General features: G+C 42.6%; 1 protein-coding gene across 1 annotated transcript in view; it reads right to left on the bottom strand.

Annotated features, from left to right (window-relative positions):
• LOC131974831 (protein mono-ADP-ribosyltransferase PARP14-like) overlaps positions 1-20,533 on the bottom strand; it is a 74,545-nt gene that overhangs the window by 36,031 nt on the left and 17,981 nt on the right. Inside the window, exons 3-8 of the mRNA XM_059337314.1 lie at positions 4,179-4,206; positions 3,867-3,944; positions 3,604-3,771; positions 2,873-2,998; positions 2,684-2,785; positions 1,453-2,177 (exon numbers count right to left, since the gene is read on the bottom strand). Of these exons, the coding sequence (XP_059193297.1) occupies positions 1,453-2,177; positions 2,684-2,785; positions 2,873-2,998; positions 3,604-3,771; positions 3,867-3,944; positions 4,179-4,206 (1,227 nt within the window). The remainder of the gene's footprint in view (positions 1-1,452; positions 2,178-2,683; positions 2,786-2,872; positions 2,999-3,603; positions 3,772-3,866; positions 3,945-4,178; positions 4,207-20,533) is intronic.

The following is a 20,533-nucleotide window of genomic DNA, read 5'->3' as shown; positions in this document are numbered from 1 at the left end:
GTTTACAGTCACTAATATACACATAATATTCAGAAATTATTTGCAATTTGATTTTCTCACTTAAAAATAAAGCTTCACTTCCAACTAATATAGAAATAAACTTTCATATTATTATTATTATTATTATTATTATTATTATTATCATTAACTAATATTATTATATATATATATATATATATATATATATTTATACATAAATATTTTATATTTTATTTATATATAAATCATGAATCTTATTATCATCTGTGTAATTATGGTTTCTTGTTGTTTCATGTTATTTATAAGATTGAATCTGTTGGTCCAGGCTGCTGCTGGTTCCTCAGTTCTTGTTTTAAATGATTATTGAACGCTTGGTTTGTGTGTGTGTGTGTGTGTTGTTGTTGTTGTTGTGTTGTGTTCTATTTTATTTCTATGATGTCTGATTGATGGATTAATTAAAAATGTTTAGAGGAAGTGAACCACCTGATTCAGATAATTTCCCGATATATATCTAATATAATATAATATAATATAATATAATATAATATATATTACAATATAATATAATATAATAAATATAGTATAATGTATATAAAGTGCTCTCTGCCTCTCTGATGATGTTTCAGTCTGAGCTGCTCCGAGTGTCATTTTACACTCAATACATGACTGAGAGTTTTATTTCCAGACGACACACAACGATGAGAAACACTGGAGAGCTTAAAGAAAATCTGCTGAATCACTTTTACAGCCGACGACATGAACAGAACTCTCTCTGGATCATCTTTAGTTTATATTCATCTATCAGCTTCTTTTTCAATCAATCTTTTAGTCTGTAAAACGAAAAAAAATGAAAAGAAATCATTCTCAATGCCACACTTACTGTGCACTTAAAGAGAGATTTTATGAGAGTATGAGAGATTTTACTTTGGCGATACTTGTCCAGTCTTCTGTTTTCTTCTTGTCAATGAACTGAACAACAGCACAGGACTCGACCCGAATGGCTTCCTGAACTCGTGAGTAGTTTGCAATGAATTCTGTCAGACTGTGGCTGACCTCTTTCACTGGACTCTGGAAGCCAGCCACCATTATCTTGTCTCTTCTCTCTGGGTGGATCTGAATGGCCACCGTTTTCTTCTTTGAGGAGTTGTAGGTGTCCAACAGCTGTTGGTTCAGGCCCGCCCAGTTGACAAGCTTCAGGACCTCCGGATCTTCGACATCGAGAGTCTGAACGGCCAAAACTGTCTTCATCTTATTCTCTGCGGCGGTGAGGACGATGTCAGAACTCCCCATTAGGAAAACCCCTTTATTCTCAATGCTGTAGATGGCAGTGATGCCATGGGATGTGAACAGATCCTGGGACATTTCCATCGGATCCACAGTCTTGAGAAAGTCCAGAAGATGTGGCGGGACATTCAGCAGCTTTTTACTCATCCCCACATTCTTCTCCAAGATCCACGACTTGGTCTGGAAAACCTCTGCAGGGAGTCCTGTGATGGTTAACTTCTGGGCACCTCGGTCAAAGTCAAGGTTCATGTCAGGGGAAATGTCCTGGGAAGCTTTCTGGAGGCCCTCCTGCTGCAGAATGTAGAATATTGAAGGGGACATGTCCATGAGCTCAGAGACACTGTCTGTCTGCCGATTCACCTGCCTCATGGCTTTGAGGACGATGTTCTCCACAGGAGCCCTGATTCGTTTGATATCGTCGGCTCGACCAGCCGCGGCCACAATCCCCCTGGATGCATCCAGCAACAGGAAAGCGTCTTCCTGGACAACCGAGCGGACTTCTTTCTCTGCAGCTTTCCATGCATGTGCGTTCACTTGACAGTCGAAGGCCGTGTACTCAGACATTTGCTCACGAAAGGCCACCTGGGCGGCTTTCTGCCAATCAGCAACGCGTTCGGCCGTCAGGCCTTTCTGCCTCAAGAAGCTCGGGAGAGGGCTGAGTTTCACCTCAGGGGTCTCCAAGTCCACGCTGCAGAAATACGGACGCATCTGATCGTTGATGCTATCAGACAGTTTCTTCATCTGCAGGAACTTCCAGACAACGTGGTGAACGCTCTCTGTGAAGGGCTCGGGCATCTTCCATGTTGGGCGTTCTTCGCCGTACAAAGCGGTCCCCAGGGACTCGTAGTACGGATACACCCCGACAGGGATGGACCGCATCAGATGATCTCGGTTCATACAAATGCTTTCCACAACTGCGGTGATCCAGGAAATAAAAACAAGAAAGCTTAGGTGAATGGTTGTAGTCTTTGTACCGACAAGGCATTTCAATAACACTGAACTTTTTTCCAGGTCATAACATACACGATACGGCCAAAGATATGTGGACATCAGCAAGTCTTTACAAACAAAAACCTAAGGTTCGTTTTCATAGCACCACCATCTGGCCAAACTGCACCAAATTCAGAAAAGCATTTCCTTGTGTCTGAAGCGTTACACTCGCCTAGAGTGAAGTGGAACGGAAAAACAGTTGACCAGATGTATGAAGGACAAGCTCAATCAAAGTCAGACTTCTTGCTTTATCGTATTAGAAGGGAGTAAATCTGGAGACTTTTAAAGCAACAGAATAATAAAATCACATGTTAAACCCTCAATTTTTGTGTCCACATAGTTTTGACCAAATAGTGTACATCTGGTGATTCTCACTGAATCACAGTGAGTTAAAGACGAGAAGTAAAGCTAAATAAAAAGTATAATTAACCTTTGGGGTTGTTGAACTTTGCGATGGCAGCCTGTTCATTGGGGATCATGGTGATATCGTCTGGCAGCGCCCAGCTCTTCTCAAAATACATCTCCAACATGTCTGGCAAGGAATCAGAAACAAAGAGCTCGTCACCACAGTAAAATAAACGCTGTAGACAGAAAAACAGCGATTTTACAGTTTTTGTACCTTTGACCACCTGTGGAGGCAGACTCTCCACTCGGACGCTCTCTGCTGCCTCCAGTGGCTGGGCGGTCAGTCCGTGTTTCTGCAGCTTCTGACTGGACTGACTCACAGTGAGGAACCTCTCCGCATCTGCAAAACACTCCAGATTATTACTTTAATAGTGAAACCGGTTAATCCGGCTCGTTCTCACCAATCTGGGTTCAAATAACACAACTTTACTTTCAAGTTAGGTGCAATGCAGGCGCCAAAATCAAACCTATAAATGTGACCACCAGTTCTTCCCCATGTCTCTGTTTGGAGTTAGTGGCGCCCTCTAGTGGCAGTAGGAATTGTGAATGACAGTACAAAGAATAAAGAGTCCACCAGGACTTCCACCGGGAGACGGACAAAAAAAAAGACAGAATCAGCAAAAAAAGACTAAAGAAATCACCAAAAAGATGCAAAATCACAAAAAAAGACACAAAATTACAACAAAGGATGTAAAAGGACAAAAAAAACCTCACAAAATGACCAAAAGAGGCTAACATGAGCAAAACAAGACACAAATACCAACAAAAAAGAAACAAAATGACCAAGAAAAGACACAAAATTACCCCTCAAAAAGACATAAATGACCAAAAAAGACACAAAATTACAACAAAAATATGTAAAATGACCAAAGAAAGAACTCTTTGCAGAGATCGACAGCTGGGTTTAAACGTGTTCTCTTAGTGGCGTCTCGTGTCGTTTCCTACCTGCCGGTTTGTTGAAGGTCACCACGGCTCTGTTGGCCTCCCAGATGATCTCCAGACTGTAGCGGCTCTCGTCCAAACCCGACACGATCTCCACCAGCATGAACAGCAGGTCTGTGGACATGTTGTCTCCAACGTTTTCCAACACCACCGCGGCGCTCTGAACAGACTCTGAGGACAGACGAGGAAATAGAAAAAACTGAGCTTGAAGGTTTGTAGAGTCAAGTTTACTGCCCAGAAAAATATCAGGAATTCTTAGTTTTTACCCTCTTTGTTCTCTGCAGAAGCTCCATATTCTTCAGGTTCGGCTTCCGACTTCTGGGTCTTTGAATCTTTCGCTGAATCTGAAAATCAAAACAGTTGATTCAGAATAAAATGATCTGAACACACAAACTCAATGAAATACAGCAGACATAGTCCAGACAGTTTGAAGAAGCAAAACATGAAATAATAAAGATCAGAGTGACTGTAAAACATCTGATTCCAAACCAAAGACAGAGCCTATTAACTATATTTCAATGTCTTTGACACTTTGAGCATTAAAACCAGAGAAGAAGAAAAGTTGGAGACAGATTTACCTGAAACGTCGTCGCTGTTAGTTGGACTCTGAGAAGTAAAAAAACATTTCTTTAGTTTACATTCAGACTTTAAACTGACATTTAATACGTTCTATATATATTATATATATATATATATACACACACACAGAATATTCAGAAATTATTTTTAATTTTTTCTTTTTTGTTTTTCTCACTTAAAAATAAAGCTTCACTTTTAACCAATATATAAATAAACTTTATTAATATTATTAATTTTCCTTGTTTTGAAAAACATAAAAGGGCATAAAAAAAAACATGACATAAAAAAATAATTCAATTTTTAAATGATTTTACTCCCCAAATAATTCATTCAGAACGTCAGATGTTCCAGGATGATTTTAGTGACTGTGTGAAATATAAAAGTTGTACAGCTGCTCAGCCTGTAAATGTTTAACTTCTCTTCTATAAAACTCAAATCATGTTTAACCTTTGACCTTCATCGTCACAGTACAACTACAGAAACAGAATACAGAATATAAAATTTAAATCAGAGCTGCCTCTTCACGATGTTTCTTAGACATTTTTTATTGTTTTTTCAAGCTGCTAATAATAAAACAATGAAAAGCTGTGAACACGCCCAGCCAGAGTCCAAACAGCAGTAACACACTGAGTCAGTCAGTCTCTTGTGTAGAGTCCAACGTTAGAGTGTGTGTGTGTGTGTGTGTGTGTGTCTGTCTGTCTGTCTGTCTGTTTGATGGATTGCCAAAAATGTTTAGAGGAAGTAAACCACCTGATTCAGAGAATTTCCCGACATATATCTAATAAATATAACTAGAAAATTTCCTCTGGGGAGATGCTGAAAGGGCTACGGGGGCTACTACCGGTGTGTGTACACTATGATGAGATTCTTCACTAGATTTCAAACAATTAATACTAGTAATGTTATGATACTATATTATATACAAGGAGCACACCTACAACAAACATTCCTTTCTGAAGTATTTATTAGGGCCTCGGGGCAATCGCACCGAGCACTGGTCCCATACAGCGAAGCCCCGAGCACTACTGTTATACTGTGGATTTCTTCTTATTCCTCTTCCGGACGCAATTTCGTCCCGCTACAAATTATATATCAAAACGTGCGGTTTGATCGGGATCGGTGTGCTATTACTTTTCTCTACGGAATATGAATTTTTCGCGACGTAAGTCGCGAAAAACTGCCCAAAATTTTGCATTGAAATGAATGGGACGGCCGAAAGAAAATGAGCAAAAAAGAACATTAATTGAAGATTTTCAGACGTCTACTTCTCCGGCATAATTTCACCTAGAGACTCCATTTAAACTTTAAACAGTAGACACAAGTCTTGTGTATTGGTGTATTACTTTGCGTTTCGATAGGTCATATAGTTTTTTATCAATCCCTGTTCAATGACCATGATCATTTTTGGAGAAATTCTGAGATTATAATGGGTGTGTATTGCATGGAATGTTCGTGTCAGAGTGTGTGATGTCATCGCTCAGAGTGTAGAGGGAGAGGTAAAACTGTCAAAAAATAAATTTGAAAACTGCACTCCAGGCCGCAAATTCCACTCTACAGAAATAATTTATACATAGAAATGTAGGAAAATTTGTCTTGTCACTCACAATCCTCTGGCAAAGCTGTCAGAGTTATAATTTGGGCGTACGACGCAAAGATGCGCCACCAAAACCACCAACAGCCTCATTGGGTCCCATATTAAAAACGCAGGAAGATTTCGGAAAAAGTGAGATTTAACTGTTTTTTTAGATCGCTCTAACAAAGCTATTTTTTCATTTTTCTTAAAAAAAAACATATGTAGAGGTTCAGGAAGAACTCAGGACGCTCAAAGTGAAGTCGGATCAATGATAGGTATTATGGTTTTGCCAAAAATGCTTTCTGTTCGAGGCCAGAAATTTCACTCTGCCCACCTCTGGCTGCTTTCACTCTGCCAGAAGATTCCACAGCTGTTAATTTTGTGTGCTTGCTTGCAAAAGCACACTAACTACTATTCACCGGGACTATTTTTATTAGTGCCACGGCTGAGCAGCGAGGCACTCATCTTCACTGCAAGCAGTGAGGATGAGTGCCTCGTGCGAAGCACGAGGCATCTCTTATTATTGCTCATGTTTATTATTTATTATAGATTATTCTTCCGTAAAAACTTTGGCGCGTAACTAGTCCCACAGCTTTGAGAAATCGCAAAAAGTAAAAACGTCAAAAGTTGCGCCCTAATCGGGAATCGTGTGGAATGACTTTTATTAGCGATCGGCGTGCACGTTTTCGCACAACGTGCACAAACGTGCACTTTTCGGCCCATCCGGAACGCATTGCGCAAATTTTGGGGCCTCACCATTCGCAAACCGTTGCTCGTAAAATTCCGAACCGATTTAGAAAGTTGTAGGGCCTGAATTCAACTCTAGTCCTGTGAAATTTCAGAGCAATTGCACGTATAGTTTTCGCACGAAGTGCGAAAACATTTCCATTTTTCCAAACTAATGGGGACGGCGATTTTCCCATGTGTGTGTATTGCGCGGAATGTTCAGAATCTAGACTGGTGATGTCATCAAGCAGAGTGTAGAGGCAGAGAAGGAGTTGTCACAAAATAAATTTGAAAACTGCGCTCCAGGCCGCAAATTTCACTCTACAGAAATAATTTATACATAGAAACGTAGGAAAATTTGTGGTCTCACTCACAATCCTCTGGTAAAGCTGTCAGAGTTTTAGTTTGGGCGCAGGACACAGAGAAGTGCCACCAAAACGCAACAACTGCCCCATTGAGTCCCATATTAAAAACACAGGCGGATTTTTGAAATAATCAGATTTAAGAGTTTTTTTAGATCGCTCTAACAAAGCTATTTTTTCATTTTTCTTAAAAAAAAATATATGTAGATGTTCAGGAAGAACTCAGGACGCTCAAAGTGAAGTCGGATCAGTGATAGGTATTATGGTTTTGCCGAAAATGCTTTCTGTTCGAGGCCAGAATTTTCAGTTTGTCCACCTCTGGCTGCTCACTTTAGCAAAGCATTGTCAGTGACAGTTAGTTTCTGTTGATTGCTCTGCTCTGATTGGTCGACTCCACCTGGCCACGTGGTTGCTTAGCTACCAAAGCTTCCCCCCCTCCCTCTCTCCTCCTCCAACACAGACATTTTAACTGAAAACAGTTAACTCTTTTAACTTGACTATACATTGTCCAATCTGCCTCAAACTTGTCATACATGATGATGGCTCATCACTGATTGTCTTCATAACAATATTTCATAAATTCCCGCCCCTTTTGATTAGCCACGCCCCCTTTTACTAACTAATGAACCGTTTGTCCTACAGACTTGTATGAAGTGTCTGTGAACTCAGGACAGAGTCCCTGTTTAATTGCTGATTGAAGCCACGCCCCCATTGAGTAACCACGCCCCCTTTTACTAACTTGTGAACCGTTTGTCCTACAGACTTGTATGAGATGTCTGTGAACTCAGGACAGAGCCCCTGTTTTACTGGTGATTGAAGCCACGCCCCTTTTTAGTAGCCACGCCCCTTTTTACTAACTAGTGAACCGTTTGTGCTACAGACTTGTATGAGGTGTCTGTGAACTCAGGATGGAGCCCCTGTTTTACTGGTGATTGAAGGCACGCCCCCTTGAGTAGCCACGCCCCTTTTTACTAACTTGTGAACCGTTTGTCGTACAGACTCGTATGAGGTGTCTGTGAACTCAGGACAGAGTCCCTGTGTGAATGGTGATTAAAGCCACGCCCCCTTTGAGTAGCCACGCCCCTTTTTACTAACTACTGAACCGTTTGTCCTACAAACTTGTATGAGGTGTCTGTGAACTCAGGACAGAGTCCCTGTTTAACTGCTGATTTAAACCACGAGAATCATCCGGCAGTAGCCCCGTGGCACTCCAAAATTTCCCTGGAATTTTGTTTCTAGTTAGTGCCACGGCTGAGCAGCGAGGCATCTCTTATTATTGCTCATGTTTATTAGTGCCACGGCTGAGCAGCGAGGCACTCATCTTCACTGCAAGCAGTGAGGATGAGTGCCTCGTGCGAAGCACGAGGCATCTCTTATTATTGCTCATGTTTATTATTTATAGATTATTCTTCCGTAAAAACTTTGGCGCGTAACTAGTCCCGCAGCTTTGAGAAATCGCGAAAAGTAAAAACGTCAAAAGTTGCGGCCTAATCGGGAATCGTGTGGAATGACTTTTTTTAGCGATCGGCGCGCACGTTTTCGCACAGCGTGCACAAACGTGCACTTTTTGGCTCATCCGGAACGCATTGCGCAAACTTTGGGGCCTCACCATTCGCAAACCGTTGCTCGTAAAATTCCGAACCGATTTAGAAAGTTGTAGGGCCTGAATTTAACTCTAGTCCTGTGAAATTTCAAAGCGATTGCACGTATAGTTTTCGCACGAAGTGCGAAAACATTTCCATTTTTCCAAACTAATGGGCAGGGCGATTTTCCCATGTGTGTGTATTGCGCGGAATGTTCAGAGTCTAGACTGGTGATGTCATCAAGCAGAGTGGAGAGGGAGAGAAGGAATTGTCAAAAAATAAATTTGAAAACTGCGCTCCAGGCCGCAAATTTCACTCTATAGAAATAATTTATACATAGAAACGGAGGAAAATTTTTCTTCTCCCTCACAATCCTCTGGTAAAGCTGTCAGAGTTATAGTTTGGGCGCAGGACACAGAGAAGTGCCACCAAAACGCATCAACTGCCCCATTGAGTCCCATATTAAAAACACACGAGGAATTAAAAAAAAATCTGATTTAACAGTTTTTTTAGATCGCTCTAACAAAGCTATTTTTTCATTTTTCTTAAAAAAAAATATATGTAGATGTTCAGGAAGAACTCAGGACGCTCAAAGTGAAGTCGGATAAGTGATAGGCATTATGGTTTTGCCAAAAATGCTTTCTGTTCGAGGCCAGAATTTTCAGTTTGTCCAACTCTGGCTGCTCACTTTAGCAAAGCATTGTCAGTGACAGTTAGTTTCTGTTGATTGCTCTGCTCTGATTGGTCGACTCCACCTGGCCACGTGGTTGCTAAGCTACCAAAGCCCCCCCCCCCCCCCCTCCAACACAGACATTTTAACTGAAAACAGTTAACTCTTTTAACTTGACCATACATTGTCCAATCTGCCTCAAACTTGTCATACATGATGATAGCTCATCACTGATTGGCTACATAACAATATTTCATAAATTCCCGCCCCTTTTGATTAGCCACGCCCCCTTTTACTAACTAATGAACCGTTTGTCCTACAGACTTGTATGAGGTGTCTGTGAACTCAGGACAGAGTCCCTGTTTAATTGCTGATTGAAGCCACGCCCCCATTGAGAAGCCACGCCCCATTTTACTAACTTGTGAACCGTTTGTCCTACAGACTTGTATGAAGTGTTTGTGAACTCAGGACAGAATTCCTGTTTAACTGGTGGTTTATTTCCCCGCCCCTTTTGAGTAGCCACGCCCCTTTTAGTAGCCACGCCCCCTTTTACTAACTAGTGAACCGTTTGTCCTACAGACTTTTATGAGGTGTCTGTGAACTCAGGACACAGTCCCTGTTTAACTGCTGATTTAAGCCACGAGAATCATCCGGCAGTAGTCCCGTGGCACTCCAAAATTTCCCTGGAATTTTGTTTCTAGTTAGTGCCACGGCTGAGCAGCGAGGCACTCATCTTCACTGCAAGCAGTGAGGATGAGTGCCTCGTGCGAAGCACGAGGCATCTCTTATTATTGCTCATGTTTATTATTTATTATAGATTATTCTTCCGTAAAAACTTTGGCGCGTAACTAGTCCCACAGCTTTGAGAAATCGCAAAAAGTAAAAACGTCAAAAGTTGCGCCCTAATCGGGAATCGTGTGGAATGACTTTTATTAGCGATCGGCGTGCACGTTTTCGCACAACGTGCACAAACGTGCACTTTTCGGCCCATCCGGAACGCATTGCGCAAATTTTGGGGCCTCACCATTCGCAAACCGTTGCTCGTAAAATTCCGAACCGATTTAGAAAGTTGTAGGGCCTGAATTCAACTCTAGTCCTGTGAAATTTCAGAGCAATTGCACGTATAGTTTTCGCACGAAGTGCGAAAACATTTCCATTTTTCCAAACTAATGGGGACGGCGATTTTCCCATGTGTGTGTATTGCGCGGAATGTTCAGAATCTAGACTGGTGATGTCATCAAGCAGAGTGTAGAGGCAGAGAAGGAGTTGTCACAAAATAAATTTGAAAACTGCGCTCCAGGCCGCAAATTTCACTCTACAGAAATAATTTATACATAGAAACGTAGGAAAATTTGTGGTCTCACTCACAATCCTCTGGTAAAGCTGTCAGAGTTTTAGTTTGGGCGCAGGACACAGAGAAGTGCCACCAAAACGCAACAACTGCCCCATTGAGTCCCATATTAAAAACACAGGCGGATTTTTGAAATAATCAGATTTAAGAGTTTTTTTAGATCGCTCTAACAAAGCTATTTTTTCATTTTTCTTAAAAAAAAATATATGTAGATGTTCAGGAAGAACTCAGGACGCTCAAAGTGAAGTCGGATCAGTGATAGGTATTATGGTTTTGCCGAAAATGCTTTCTGTTCGAGGCCAGAATTTTCAGTTTGTCCACCTCTGGCTGCTCACTTTAGCAAAGCATTGTCAGTGACAGTTAGTTTCTGTTGATTGCTCTGCTCTGATTGGTCGACTCCACCTGGCCACGTGGTTGCTTAGCTACCAAAGCTTCCCCCCCTCCCTCTCTCCTCCTCCAACACAGACATTTTAACTGAAAACAGTTAACTCTTTTAACTTGACTATACATTGTCCAATCTGCCTCAAACTTGTCATACATGATGATGGCTCATCACTGATTGTCTTCATAACAATATTTCATAAATTCCCGCCCCTTTTGATTAGCCACGCCCCCTTTTACTAACTAATGAACCGTTTGTCCTACAGACTTGTATGAAGTGTCTGTGAACTCAGGACAGAGTCCCTGTTTAATTGCTGATTGAAGCCACGCCCCCATTGAGTAACCACGCCCCCTTTTACTAACTTGTGAACCGTTTGTCCTACAGACTTGTATGAGATGTCTGTGAACTCAGGACAGAGCCCCTGTTTTACTGGTGATTGAAGCCACGCCCCTTTTTAGTAGCCACGCCCCTTTTTACTAACTAGTGAACCGTTTGTGCTACAGACTTGTATGAGGTGTCTGTGAACTCAGGATGGAGCCCCTGTTTTACTGGTGATTGAAGGCACGCCCCCTTGAGTAGCCACGCCCCTTTTTACTAACTTGTGAACCGTTTGTCGTACAGACTCGTATGAGGTGTCTGTGAACTCAGGACAGAGTCCCTGTGTGAATGGTGATTAAAGCCACGCCCCCTTTGAGTAGCCACGCCCCTTTTTACTAACTACTGAACCGTTTGTCCTACAAACTTGTATGAGGTGTCTGTGAACTCAGGACAGAGTCCCTGTTTAACTGCTGATTTAAACCACGAGAATCATCCGGCAGTAGCCCCGTGGCACTCCAAAATTTCCCTGGAATTTTGTTTCTAGTTAGTGCCACGGCTGAGCAGCGAGGCATCTCTTATTATTGCTCATGTTTATTAGTGCCACGGCTGAGCAGCGAGGCACTCATCTTCACTGCAAGCAGTGAGGATGAGTGCCTCGTGCGAAGCACGAGGCATCTCTTATTATTGCTCATGTTTATTATTTATAGATTATTCTTCCGTAAAAACTTTGGCGCGTAACTAGTCCCGCAGCTTTGAGAAATCGCGAAAAGTAAAAACGTCAAAAGTTGCGGCCTAATCGGGAATCGTGTGGAATGACTTTTTTTAGCGATCGGCGCGCACGTTTTCGCACAGCGTGCACAAACGTGCACTTTTTGGCTCATCCGGAACGCATTGCGCAAACTTTGGGGCCTCACCATTCGCAAACCGTTGCTCGTAAAATTCCGAACCGATTTAGAAAGTTGTAGGGCCTGAATTTAACTCTAGTCCTGTGAAATTTCAAAGCGATTGCACGTATAGTTTTCGCACGAAGTGCGAAAACATTTCCATTTTTCCAAACTAATGGGCAGGGCGATTTTCCCATGTGTGTGTATTGCGCGGAATGTTCAGAGTCTAGACTGGTGATGTCATCAAGCAGAGTGGAGAGGGAGAGAAGGAATTGTCAAAAAATAAATTTGAAAACTGCGCTCCAGGCCGCAAATTTCACTCTATAGAAATAATTTATACATAGAAACGGAGGAAAATTTTTCTTCTCCCTCACAATCCTCTGGTAAAGCTGTCAGAGTTATAGTTTGGGCGCAGGACACAGAGAAGTGCCACCAAAACGCATCAACTGCCCCATTGAGTCCCATATTAAAAACACACGAGGAATTAAAAAAAAATCTGATTTAACAGTTTTTTTAGATCGCTCTAACAAAGCTATTTTTTCATTTTTCTTAAAAAAAAATATATGTAGATGTTCAGGAAGAACTCAGGACGCTCAAAGTGAAGTCGGATAAGTGATAGGCATTATGGTTTTGCCAAAAATGCTTTCTGTTCGAGGCCAGAATTTTCAGTTTGTCCAACTCTGGCTGCTCACTTTAGCAAAGCATTGTCAGTGACAGTTAGTTTCTGTTGATTGCTCTGCTCTGATTGGTCGACTCCACCTGGCCACGTGGTTGCTAAGCTACCAAAGCCCCCCCCCCCCCCCCTCCAACACAGACATTTTAACTGAAAACAGTTAACTCTTTTAACTTGACCATACATTGTCCAATCTGCCTCAAACTTGTCATACATGATGATAGCTCATCACTGATTGGCTACATAACAATATTTCATAAATTCCCGCCCCTTTTGATTAGCCACGCCCCCTTTTACTAACTAATGAACCGTTTGTCCTACAGACTTGTATGAGGTGTCTGTGAACTCAGGACAGAGTCCCTGTTTAATTGCTGATTGAAGCCACGCCCCCATTGAGAAGCCACGCCCCATTTTACTAACTTGTGAACCGTTTGTCCTACAGACTTGTATGAAGTGTTTGTGAACTCAGGACAGAATTCCTGTTTAACTGGTGGTTTATTTCCCCGCCCCTTTTGAGTAGCCACGCCCCTTTTAGTAGCCACGCCCCCTTTTACTAACTAGTGAACCGTTTGTCCTACAGACTTTTATGAGGTGTCTGTGAACTCAGGACACAGTCCCTGTTTAACTGCTGATTTAAGCCACGAGAATCATCCGGCAGTAGTCCCGTGGCACTCCAAAATTTCCCTGGAATTTTTTTTCTAGTTATTTATTTATTATAGATTATTCTTCCGTAAAAACTTTGGCGCGTAACTAGTCCCGCAGCTTTGAGAAATCGCGAAAAGTAAAAACGCCAAAAGTTGCGCCCTAATCGGGAATCGTGTGGAATGACTTTTATTAGCGATCGGCGCGCACGTTTTCGCACAACGTGCACAAACGTGCACTTTTCGGCCCATCCGGAACGCATTGCGCCAACTTTGGGGCCTCACCATTCGCAAACCGTTGCTCGTAAAATTCCGAACCGATTTAGAAAGTTGTAGGGCCTGAATTTAACTCTAGTCCTGTGAAATTTCAAAGCGATAGCACGTATAGTTTTCGCACGAAGTGCGAAAACATTTCCATTTTTCCAAACTAATGGGGAGGGCGATTTTCCCATGTGTGTGTATTGCGCGGAATGTTCAGACTCTAGACTGGTGATGTCATCAAGCAGAGTGGAGAGGGAGAGAAGGAATTGTCAAAAAATAAATTTGAAAACTGCGCTCCAGGCCGCAAATTTCACTCTATAGAAATAATTTATACATAGAAACGGAGGAAAATTTGTGGTCTCACTCACAATCCTCTGGTAAAGCTGTCAGAGTTATAGTTTGGGCGCAGGACACAGAGAAGCCCCACCAAAACGCATCAACTGCCCCATTGAGTCCCATATTAAAAACACACGAGGAATTTAAAAAAAATCTGATTTAACAGTTTTTTTAGATCGCTCTAACGAAGCTATTTTTTCATTTTTCTTAAAAAAAAATATATGTAGATGTTCAGGAAGAACTCAGGACGCTCAAAGTGAAGTCGGATAAGTGATAGGTATTATGGTTTTGCCAAAAATGCTTTCTGTTCGAGGCCAGAATTTTCAGTTTGTCCAACTCTGGCTGCTCACTTTAGCAAAGCATTGTCAGTGACAGTTAGTTTCTGTTGATTGCTCTGCTCTGATTGGTCGACTCCACCTGGCCACGTGGTTGCTTAGCTACCAAAGCCCCCCCCCCCTCCCCTCCCTCTCCCCTCCTCCAACACAGACATTTTAACTGAAAACAGTTAACTCTTTTAACTTGACCATACATTGTCCAATCTGCCTCAAACTTGTCATACATGATGATGGCTCATCACTGATTGTCTACATAACAATATTTCATAAATTCCCGCCCCTTTTGATTAGCCACGCCCCCTTTACTAACTAATGAACCGTTTGTCCTACAGACTTGTATGAGGTGTCTGTGAACTCAGGACAGAGTCCCTGTTTAATTGCTGATTGAAGCCACGCCCCCATTGAGTAGCCACGCCCCCTTTTACTAACTTGTGAACCGTTTGTCCTACAGACTTGTATAAGGTGTTTGTGAACTCAGGACAGAATCCCTGTTTAACTGGTGGTTTATTTCCCCGCCCCTTTTGAGTAGCCACGCCCCTTTTACTAGCCACGCCCCCTTTTACTAACTAGTGAACCGTTTGTCCTACAGACTTGTATGAGGTGTCTGTGGACTCAGGACAGAGGCCCTGTTTGACTGGTGATTGAAGCCACGCCCCCTTTGAGTAGCCACGCCCCTTTTTACTAACTAGTGAACCGTTTGTCCTACAGACTTGTGTCTGTGAACTCAGTGTCTGTGAACTCAGGACAGAGTCCCTGTTTAACTGCTGATTTAAACCACGAGAATCATCCGGCAGTAGTCCCGTGGCACTCCAAAATTTCCCTGGAATTTTGTTTCTAGTTAGTGCCACGGCTGAGCAGCGAGGCACTCATCTTCACTGCAAGCAGTGAGGATGAGTGCCTCGAGCGAAGCTCGAGGCATCTCTCATTATTGCTCATGTTTATTATTATATATTTATTTATTATAGATTATTCTTCCGTAAAAACTTTGGCGCGTAACTAGTCTCACAGCTTTGAGAAATCACAAAAAGTAAAAACGTCAAAAGTTGTGCCCTAATCGGGAATCGTGTGGAATGACTTTTATTAGCGATCGGCGCGCACGTTTTCGCACAACGTGCACAAACGTGCACTTTTCGGCCCATCCGGAACGCATTGCGCAAACTTTGGGGCCTCACCATTCGCAAACCGTTGCTCGTAAAATTCCGAACCGATTTAGAAAGTTGTAGGGCCTGAATTTAACTCTAGTCCTGTGAAATTTCAAAGCGATTGCACGTATAGTTTTCGCACGAAGTGCGAAAACATTTCCATTTTTCCAAACTAATGGGGAGGGCGATTTCCCCATGTGTGTGTATTGCGCGGAATGTTCAGACTCTAGACTGGTGATGTCATCAAGCAGAGTGGAGAGGGAGAGAAGGAATTGTCAAAAAATAAATTTGAAAACTGCGCTCCAGGCCGCAAATTTCACTCTACAGTAATAATTTGTACATAGAAATGTAGGAAAATTTGTGGTCTCACTCACAATCCTCTGGTCAAGCTGTCAGAGTTATAGTTTGGGCGCAGGACACAGAGAAGTGCCACCAAAACGCATCAACTGCCCCATTGAGTCCCATATTAAAAACAGGATTTTTGAAATAATCAGATTTGACCGTTTTTTTAGATCGCTCTAACAAAGCTATTTTTTCATTTTTCTTAAAAAAAAATATATGTAGACGTTCAGGAAGAACTCAGGACGTTCAAAGTGAAGTCGGATCAATGATAGGTATTATGGTTTTGCCAAAAATGCTTTCTGTTCGAGGCCAGAATTTTCAGTTTGTCCAACTCTGGCTGCTCACTTTAGCAAAGCATTGTCAGTGACAGTTAGTTTCTGTTGATTGCTCTGCTCTGATTGGTCGACTCCACCTGGCCACGTGGTTGCTTAGCTACCAAAGCTCCCCCCCTCCCTCTCCCCTCCTCCAACACAGACATTTTAACTGAAAACAGTTAACTCTTTTAACTTGACCATACATTGTCCAATCTGCCTCAAACTTGTCATACATGATGATGGCTCATCACTGATTGCCTACATAACAATATTTCATAAATTCCCGCCCTTTTTGATTAGCCACGCCCCCTTTCTTAACTAATGAACCGTTTGTCCTAGAAATTTGTATGAGGTGTCAGATTACTCAGCATGGCGTCCCTGTCTAACTGTTGATTGATAACCCCGCCCCTTTTGAGTAGCCACGCCCCTTTTACTAACTAGTGAACCGTTTGTCCTAGAGACTTGTATGAGGTGTCTGTGAACTCAGGACAGAGTCCCTGTTTGACTGGTGATTGAAGCCACGCCCCCTTTGAGTAGCCACGCCCCTTTTTACTAACTAGTGAACCGTTTGTCCTACAGACTTGTATGAGGTGTCTGTGAACTCAGGACAGAGTCCCTGTTTAACTGCTGATTTAAACCACGAGAATCATCCGGCAGTAGTCCCGTGGCACTCCAAAATTTCCCTGGAATTTTGTTTCTAGTTATTATTATTAGTGCCACGGCTGAGCAGCGAGGCACTCATCTTCACTGCAAGCAGTGAGGATGAGTGCCTCGTGCGAAGCACGAGGCATCTCTTATTATTGCTCATGTTTATTATTTATTTATTTATTATAGATTATTCTTCCGTAAAAACTTTGGCGCGTAACTAGTCCCGCAGCTTTGAGAAATCGCGAAAAGTAAAAACGCCAAAAGTTGCGCCCTAATCGGGAATCGTGTGGAATGACTTTTTTAAGCGATCGGCGTGCACGTTTTCGCACAACGTGCACAAACGTGCACTTTTTGGCCCATCCGGAACGCATTGCGCAAACTTTGGGGCCTCACCATTCGCAAACCGTTGCTCGTAAAATTCCGAACCGATTTAGAAAGTTGTAGGGCCTGAATTTAACTCTAGTCCTGTGAAATTTCAAAGCGATTGCACGTATAGTTTTCGCACAAAGTGCGAAAACATTTCCATTTTTCCAAACTAATGGGGAGGGAGATTTTCCCATGTGTGTGTATTGCGCGGAATGTTCAGACTCTAGAGCCTTTTTGACTAGCCACGCCCCCTTTTACTAACTAATGAACCGTTTGTCCTAGAGACTTGTATGAGGTGTCTGTGAACTCAGGACAGAGTACCTGTTTGACTGGTGATTGAAGCCACGCCCTCTTTGAGTAGCCACGCCCCTTTTTACTAACTAGTGAACCGTTTGTCCTACAGACTTGTATGAGGTGTCTATGTACTCAGGACAGACTCCCTGTTTAACTGGTGGTTGATTACCCCGCCCCTTTTGGGTAGCCACGCCCCTTTTAATAGCCACGCCCCTTTTTAATAACTACTAAACCGTTTGTCCTACAGACTTGTATGAGGTGTCTGTGTACTCAGGACAGAGTCCCTGTTTAACTGGTGGTTTATTACCCTGCCCCTTTTGAGTAGCCACGCCCCTTTTAGTAGCCACGCCCCTTTTTACTAACTAGTGAACCGTTTGTCCTACAGACTTGTATGAGGTATCTGTGTACTCAGGACAGAGTCCCTGTTTAACTGGTGGTTTATTACCCTGCCCCTTTTGAGTAGCCACGCCCCTTTTAGTAGCCACGCCCCTTTTTACTAACTAGTGAACCGTTTGTCCTACAGACTTGTATGAGGTGTTTGTGAACTCAGGACAGAGTCCCTGTTTAACTGCTGATTTAAACCACGAGAATCATCCGGCAGTAGTCCCGTGGCACTCCAAAATTTCCCTGGAATTTTGTTTCTAGTTATTTATTTATTATAGATTATTCTTCCGTAAAAACTTTGGCGCGTAACTAGTCCCGCAGCTTTGAGAAATCGCGAAAAGTAAAAACGCCAAAAGTTGCGCCCTAATCGGGAATCGTGTGGAATGACTTTTATTAGCGATCGGCGCGCACGTTTTCGCACAACGTGCACAAACGTGCACTTTTCGGCCCATCCGGAACGCATTGCGCCAACTTTGGGGCCTCACCATTCGCAAACCGTTGCTCGTAAAATTCCGAACCGATTTAGAAAGTTGTAGGGCCTGAATTTAACTCTAGTCCTGTGAAATTTCAAAGCGATAGCACGTATAGTTTTCGCACGAAGTGCGAAAACATTTCCATTTTTCCAAACTAATGGGGAGGGCGATTTTCCCATGTGTGTGTATTGCGCGGAATGTTCAGACTCTAGACTGGTGATGTCATCAAGCAGAGTGGAGAGGGAGAGAAGGAATTGTCAAAAAATAAATTTGAAAACTGCGCTCCAGGCCGCAAATTTCACTCTATAGAAATAATTTATACATAGAAACGGAGGAAAATTTGTGGTCTCACTCACAATCCTCTGGTAAAGCTGTCAGAGTTATAGTTTGGGCGCAGGACACAGAGAAGCCCCACCAAAACGCATCAACTGCCCCATTGAGTCCCATATTAAAAACACACGAGGAATTTAAAAAAAATCTGATTTAACAGTTTTTTTAGATCGCTCTAACGAAGCTATTTTTTCATTTTTCTTAAAAAAAAATATATGTAGATGTTCAGGAAGAACTCAGGACGCTCAAAGTGAAGTCGGATAAGTGATAGGTATTATGGTTTTGCCAAAAATGCTTTCTGTTCGAGGCCAGAATTTTCAGTTTGTCCAACTCTGGCTGCTCACTTTAGCAAAGCATTGTCAGTGACAGTTAGTTTCTGTTGATTGCTCTGCTCTGATTGGTCGACTCCACCTGGCCACGTGGTTGCTTAGCTACCAAAGCCCCCCCCCCCCTCCCCTCCCTCTCCCCTCCTCCAACACAGACATTTTAACTGAAAACAGTTAACTCTTTTAACTTGACCATACATTGTCCAATCTGCCTCAAACTTGTCATACATGATGATGGCTCATCACTGATTGTCTACATAACAATATTTCATAAATTCCCGCCCCTTTTGATTAGCCACGCCCCCTTTACTAACTAATGAACCGTTTGTCCTACAGACTTGTATGAGGTGTCTGTGAACTCAGGACAGAGTCCCTGTTTAATTGCTGATTGAAGCCACGCCCCCATTGAGTAGCCACGCCCCCTTTTACTAACTTGTGAACCGTTTGTCCTACAGACTTGTATAAGGTGTTTGTGAACTCAGGACAGAATCCCTGTTTAACTGGTGGTTTATTTCCCCGCCCCTTTTGAGTAGCCACGCCCCTTTTACTAGCCACGCCCCCTTTTACTAACTAGTGAACCGTTTGTCCTACAGACTTGTATGAGGTGTCTGTGGACTCAGGACAGAGGCCCTGTTTGACTGGTGATTGAAGCCACGCCCCCTTTGAGTAGCCACGCCCCTTTTTACTAACTAGTGAACCGTTTGTCCTACAGACTTGTGTCTGTGAACTCAGTGTCTGTGAACTCAGGACAGAGTCCCTGTTTAACTGCTGATTTAAACCACGAGAATCATCCGGCAGTAGTCCCGTGGCACTCCAAAATTTCCCTGGAATTTTGTTTCTAGTTAGTGCCACGGCTGAGCAGCGAGGCACTCATCTTCACTGCAAGCAGTGAGGATGAGTGCCTCGAGCGAAGCTCGAGGCATCTCTCATTATTGCTCATGTTTATTATTATATATTTATTTATTATAGATTATTCTTCCGTAAAAACTTTGGCGCGTAACTAGTCTCACAGCTTTGAGAAATCACAAAAAGTAAAAACGTCAAAAGTTGTGCCCTAATCGGGAATCGTGTGGAATGACTTTTATTAGCGATCGGCGCGCACGTTTTCGCACAACGTGCACAAACGTGCACTTTTCGGCCCATCCGGAACGCATTGCGCAAACTTTGGGGCCTCACCATTCGCAAACCGTTGCTCGTAAAATTCCGAACCGATTTAGAAAGTTGTAGGGCCTGAATTTAACTCTAGTCCTGTGAAATTTCAAAGCGATTGCACGTATAGTTTTCGCACGAAGTGCGAAAACATTTCCATTTTTCCAAACTAATGGGGAGGGCGATTTCCCCATGTGTGTGTATTGCGCGGAATGTTCAGACTCTAGACTGGTGATGTCATCAAGCAGAGTGGAGAGGGAGAGAAGGAATTGTCAAAAAATAAATTTGAAAACTGCGCTCCAGGCCGCAAATTTCACTCTACAGTAATAATTTGTACATAGAAATGTAGGAAAATTTGTGGTCTCACTCACAATCCTCTGGTCAAGCTGTCAGAGTTATAGTTTGGGCGCAGGACACAGAGAAGTGCCACCAAAACGCATCAACTGCCCCATTGAGTCCCATATTAAAAACAGGATTTTTGAAATAATCAG

The sequence above is a fragment of the Centropristis striata genome, chromosome 7, assembly GCF_030273125.1.
Source record: "Centropristis striata isolate RG_2023a ecotype Rhode Island chromosome 7, C.striata_1.0, whole genome shotgun sequence".
NCBI classification, from domain to species: Eukaryota; Metazoa; Chordata; class Actinopteri; order Perciformes; family Serranidae; genus Centropristis; species Centropristis striata.
This window is presented reverse-complemented; position numbering and strand designations above follow the sequence as displayed.